The 6,321-nt window shown below is 40.8% G+C and overlaps 1 protein-coding gene across 1 annotated transcript; it reads left to right on the top strand.

Annotated features, from left to right (window-relative positions):
• The first annotated feature begins 430 nt into the window (after window positions 1–430).
• On the top strand, window positions 431–1,246 carry LOC145822216 (uncharacterized). Its single transcript, XM_082918824.1, has one exon. The coding sequence runs from the start codon at window positions 431–433 to the stop codon at window positions 1,244–1,246; it is 816 nt and encodes a 271-aa protein (XP_082774950.1).
• Window positions 1,247–6,321: the final 5,075 nt, after the last annotated feature.

The following is a 6,321-nucleotide window of genomic DNA, read 5'->3' on the forward strand; positions in this document are numbered from 1 at the left end:
CTGGTTAATGCCGTTTTCCAACACTAGATAGGTCAGAACATGGAAGTCTACGTCGACGACATGCTCGTTAAGAGCAAACTCTCCTTCAACCACTTAACAGACCTGCCCGAGACATTCCAAACCTTGCGCCAATATCAGATAAAACTGAATCCGAAAAAATGCGCCTTCGGCGTTGGGTTTGGTAAGTTTTTGCAGTTCATGGTCAGCCAAAGAGGCATTGAGGCCAACCTAGAAAAAGATCAAGGCCCTAATAGAAATGCGGTCTCCCAGAACAGTCAAGGAGGTTCAGTGGCTCACAGGTAGAGTTGCTGCCCTCAACTATTTCATTTCTCGAGTGACTGACAAATGCCTTTCATTCTTCAAAGTCCTCCGGTAGGCCTTCGAATGAAACACTAAGTCTGAGGAGGCCTTCCAGCAACTGAAACAATGCATGGCCAACCCTCCTCTCCTCTCTCAAGCATTGCCAGGCGAAACTCTTTTCCTCTACTTAGCTGTGTTTAACACCGCTGTCAGTGCTGCTTTCATCAGAGAAGATGGCTCAGTACAGCGCCCAATTTACTACATCAACCGCGCACTCAAGGGAGCTGAACAAAACTACCCTCTATTAGAAAAAATGGCTCTTGTCTCCAGATGCCTCCGACTCTATTTCCAAAATTATTCCATAGTGATTCTCACTGACCAGTCTTTGAAAACGATCATGCAACAACCAAAATCATCAAGCAAGCTCATGCAATGGTCTGTTGAACTAAGCCAATACGACATCTCTTACCGACCACGAATAGCCATCAAAGGCCAGGCTGTCGCAGACTTTATCTTGGAATTCATAAATCTTACAACACAGGCGCCCCCTCCATCAGCACACGACACCATTGAGGAGGAAGATCCCCATTCCTGGACTCTTTGTGTCGATGGTTCATCCTCTAAAGAGGGTAGCGGAGTCGGTTTAATCCTCACCACCCCAGAAGGAGAATACTTCAAATGCGCCATTCGATTCCTATTTGCTACAAGCAACAACCAGGCCGAATATGAAGTTCTCATAGCAGGTCTCCGACTGGCTAAAAATATTGGAGTCGATCATCTCCAAGTACTTTGTAACTCTCGGTTGGTAGTCAGCCAGGTAACGGGCGAGTTTGATGTCAAGGAAGAAGCCATGCGATCATACAGGGACATTACTCTTCTTTTGACCCGTCTCTTTAGTGGCTTTCGTATGATATGTCCCCAGGTCAAAAAACTCCCAAGCAGATGAAATGGCACAGTTAGTCTCAGCAGACCAATCAGACCTCTACCATGGTGTCCGAGTTGAGTCCCTAACTCATCTAGCAGTCTTACCGGATCAACAAACAATTCACCTGCTCCAAGACGAGCCCATCCCATGGGCCTAGGACATCATCACATTCCTCGAGCAGGGAACACTTCCAGCAGACAAACTTAAAGCCGCCAAAGTCAGGACTCGGTCGTTGAATTATGTCATTATTAGTGGCACCTTGTATAAAAGGAGATTCATACGACCATATCTCAGATGCCTCAATAATGATCAAACAACTTATGAAATGAGAGAAATACATGAGGGAGTTTGTGTGAATCACTTTGGGAGACGATCTCTAGCTCATAAAATTCTTCGAACAAGTTACTTTTGGCCTATACTTAGTTAGGACACCACTAATTTTGTGATGAAATGCGACAAATGCCAGTGCTTTACTAACATCCCCCACGCCCCTTCAACGGAGTTGATCACGCTCAGCAACTCTTGTCCCTTCGCTAAATGGGGAATCGATCTCGTTGGTCCTTTGCCGATCGGCAGGGGTCAAGTAAAGTTTGCCGTCGTGGCCATCGATTACTTCACCAAATGGGTTGAAGCAGAACCTCTCGCCAAGATTACTGAGCGGAATACCACTAGGTTCATCTGGCAGTCCATTATGTGTCGTTTTGGAATTTCCCAAGCCATTATCTCCAACAATGGCAAACAATTTGACAACGCCAAATTCAGGAAATTCTGCACAGAACTCAACATCAAGGCCTGCTTTTCCTCCCCAGGCCACCCTCAAGCCAACGGTCAGGTGAAGGTTACCAACCACACCCTGCTGAAAATCATCAAGACCAAGTTAGAGGCCGCCAAGGGCTTTTGGGCAGAGAAATTTCCCAATATCCTCTGGGCCTATCGAACAGCCGCTCGGACTCCAACTAGGGAGACCCCATTTTGCCTAACATACGATGCCGAAGCGGTCATCACTGTGGAAGTCGGCCTACTAATGCCCAGAATTAACCACCCCAATCCACACCTGAACGAAGAACTTCAGAGAGCCAACCTAGACCTCATTGAGGAATTGTGAGAAACGACCGCTGTCTGACTGGACTTATATCAACAGAAAGTAAGGAAGCACTATAACTGTAGAGTCCGACCGAGGGCATTCACAATAGGAGACCTCATCTTACACAAAGCCACTCTCGCCACCAAAAACCCAACTGAGGGCAAGCTAGCAGCTAAGTGGGAAGACCCTTATATCGTCAAAGCAAGACCCCACCCAGGCATATCCTGTCTCCAAGACATGGAGGGCAAAGACCTTCCCCATCCATAGAATACCGAACACTTGAAACACTACTTTCAGTAAAGCGGCAGTTCTTGCTTCTTCTTTTATTTAAATTGTTATATGTTTCATTTTGGTGATCCGGACACTTGTCCATTTTGGCTCTTGCCATGCCATGCATGTATTTATGATCACAGGACTAGAAAAACAATTCAAGATTCCCATTATCTATGTTGTGCCTTAATCCAAAACGTAAACAAAACCTCAGCCAGACTGAGCTCTCCAAAGCCTTAGCCAGACTAAGCACGAAGAGCTCAGCCAAATTGAGTTAAACAAGCCTCAGCCAGACCGAATATGAAGAGCTCAGCCAGATTGAGCCCTCCAAAGCCTCAGCCAGACTGAGTTAAATAAGCCTCAACCAGACTAAGCATGAAGAGCTTAGCCAGGCTGAGTAAACCATAGCTCAACCAGACTGAGGCCTCTAAAGCCTCAGCCAGATTGAGTTAACCAAGCCTTAGCCAGACTGAGTATGAAGAGCTCAGCCAGACTGAGTGCCAGATTGAGAACATGAAGCGCTTAGCCAGACTGAGTCAAATAAGCCTTTGCCAGACTGAGGATGAAAAGCTCAGCCAGACTGAGTTAACTATGTGAGACCCGTAACTTTTGTCAACCTTATTAGGTCCCTAAATTTTGAGTTACTATAATAAAGCCCTTAGTTCATCGATTATTCTCAAATTAAACCCTAGAACCGAAAACGCATCACGGACGAACCCATACAAACCCTAATCAACCCTAGAAGCTTAGAAATCACTTCTAACACTCTAATATTAATTATTTAACTCTCAAATTTTAGATTAATCACTATAAACCTTATCTTCCGATTTTCACAATTTTCGTTCGGTTATGTACCTTTAAATTCAAAGTAAGATAATACAAACCGAATTATTTTTCCTGACGCTAATTTATTAACTCTACACTTGAAATATATATTTTAATTGAGCCCAAGCCCTCACATTTTTATTAAATCACATTTTGACCCCAAACAGGTATTATTATATATTTATATATACACTTGTACCCTAAAATCTTTTTTTAACATTATATTTTACAATTTCCAAGATTTGTATACAAAAAAAATATATAAAATAAGTTCCTCAAATCACCATTTATGGCCAGCCATCCCAACATAGATATGATGAATGTACTTTTTGAGACTATTTTGCATGATTTAAGGAAGAAAATCTTTGACTTGATACAAACTTTTATGTATATATGTATATATGCAACTAGGTTGGTTTGATTGGGAGGAAAACCCTAAATAAATCATATTTAGAAACCTAATTAAGACCTTTAATCCCCACTATTCTATTGAATTCAAACTAAATCCAAACTATCCAATCCAATTCCAACCAAGGGACATTTAGGACCTTTTGCACCAAATTCATTATATAAACAACCCTCCCTTAGCATTTTACATACAAGAAAAACACTTATACACACTATATTTAGCTGAGAGAGAAGAAAGGAAGGAGGGTGGGCTTGGTAGAAGAGAGGAGAGGAAAAAAAAGTTTGCTAGCAATTCCAACAACCCTCAAGTAAGTCACAACACAACTCTCTCTTTCATTTTTCTTTTTCAAATACATGTTATTAGAAGTTTAAAATGGTATTTTTAATGTGTTCTAATGGCATTCTTGTGTTAAGAATGAAAGGAGTTGAGCCTTGATTCTACCATTCTTCTACTTTTCTTAATCGGTATAAGACTACCTTTTTCCATATCAATCTCTCAAAATTTTCGAAAGCACACCTTCACCTTAAATTTCTGAGTTTAATACATATTATTTATCATGTTTTCATCATAAGAGAAGTGAAAAATTTCCCCTAGATGACCTCTTTTCTCATCAACTTTCTATTTTCAAGAACTGTGCCAGAAAAATCTGTTTTACACTACCTTGCGAAAATTTTAGAAAAATTTATAAAAATCTTCTGGACCTTCATTTTATGTCCAAATCTTTCTTAAGGAGTTATCTTTCAAGAAAAATTGGTTTCATTGAAAACGAGTGAGCGGTTTGTGAAGAAATCTGATTTTTGTAACGGTCGACAAATCTGGACAGAGTTGGAGTATTTCTGAAATAACTAAAAATCTGGAAAAGTTATTCCATTTCCAAAAAATATTCTGAGAACTAGATAAAATTCCCTACGAACCATAGGAAGGCCAGGCTCTGAAAAAAAATCTGAAATAGCCGTTTTGTGTATAATCTTTAGGTAATACTGAATCTGGAAATTCTGTTTTCATTGGTGTTTTATGCTCTTGTGTTCATGAATATGCTTATTAATTTATGATCATGTCTCGGTATGATATTACACGTGTCATAGGTTTATGTATTTTGTTTTAATCCTTCGATGGTGCTCACACTTATGCAAATCTGGAAATTATATTCTTGTGCGAAGTTATCCCCTTAACTTCATGAATATGACTAGAGCTACTTGTGCCTATCTTCATATGTGAATCTCATAGGTTGTAACTTTATTTCCTTCTATTTGTACTATTTAGTTGTTCATACTTTTGCAATAGATGTTGTTTCAAGAGCATATCCTAACTCTAACTTAAATTATCTAACTCTAACGGGAAACTTAATGGGTGGTAATGGGTTACGAATTTTTGGACAAGTTACTAAGATAATGATTAGTTGACGGGATGCGTTCCCTATTTGGAAGTTAAAGTCTTGCGCAAGTGGTTTTCGAAACCCTTGAACGGAGCGGTTGTATTCGGACCCTAGGTATTTGGTGTAAGGAGGCATTTGGGCAAGGTCCATTATTACTGTCTCTTTTGACGCCCTGCGGTTGGTGCTACGCGGTATATAACCATTACTAGGCATCCGAGGTAAGTTCTGTAACAAAGCAGCAAAAGAGGGGGCATACCGAATAATCCGCGTCCGATTCTTACGGTTGGGAGGACGAAATCTCTTTGGGAGATTTCTAGATTACTAACAACTAACCCTGTAACCTGTGTTAATTACTTGAATGTCATGCTTCTTTCCCCTATTGTTGTAATTTTCTATTATGTATTAGATTGGGAAAAAAGGACGGGGTGTGTGTGTGTTTACTGGACATTCAAAGCTCATGGCGTTTCATGCCAGGTATCGAAGAAATGTACGAAGCCAACTGTCACGACCCAAACCCGCCCCTATGGGTTTAGCACCATAACCGGCTAGTAAACCGAGATTACCGAAGGCCTGCTTAACAGTAATACAGTAGAACAGAGTACAGGGGCTTGGCGGAAGCCAATACAGTAAATAAACAATGTCCAATGAGTTGTGACAGTCTGTATGTCAAAAAGACTTTTCATGCATACATATATATATATATACACACAGTGCATAACAGTATGTACAACATTTATAATCATTCAGATCAGGGACCTAATCCCTATTAAACAGTACAGTAATAGTCTATACAGTTAACAAAACAGTTACAGAGACAGACGGGGGAAATTAAAGCACCCCTAAGCCATAGCTTGGCAGGCTCAGAACCTCGCAGTGAGGCACAGTGGTTGGCTTGACAAAACTGGAGCTTACCCCGACGCTTCTAGCCGCGGTCTGATGCCTGTACACCTACATATATATATGAACAGTGAGCTAAAGCCCAGTGAATAACATAATGCGTAGAGAGATTTATAAAGAATGTCCTTGCAGTAATGAAAACAGTTTATTAAATTAGTATTTCAGTCGTTCAGTCAGTGCAGTCATATGTGGTACATCCATTAGCATAACAGTATAGTAAACAGTAGGTCTTGAAA

The sequence above is a fragment of the Camellia sinensis genome, chromosome 3, assembly GCF_055761805.1.
Source record: "Camellia sinensis isolate YWXY chromosome 3, ASM5576180v1, whole genome shotgun sequence".
In the NCBI taxonomy this organism is placed as follows: domain Eukaryota; kingdom Viridiplantae; phylum Streptophyta; class Magnoliopsida; order Ericales; family Theaceae; genus Camellia; species Camellia sinensis.

Coding starts and splice junctions, on each gene's coding strand:
- LOC145822216 (XM_082918824.1), top strand. CDS start 431: ATGGCCAACCCTCCTCTCCTCTCTCAAGCATTGCCAGGCGAAACTCTT.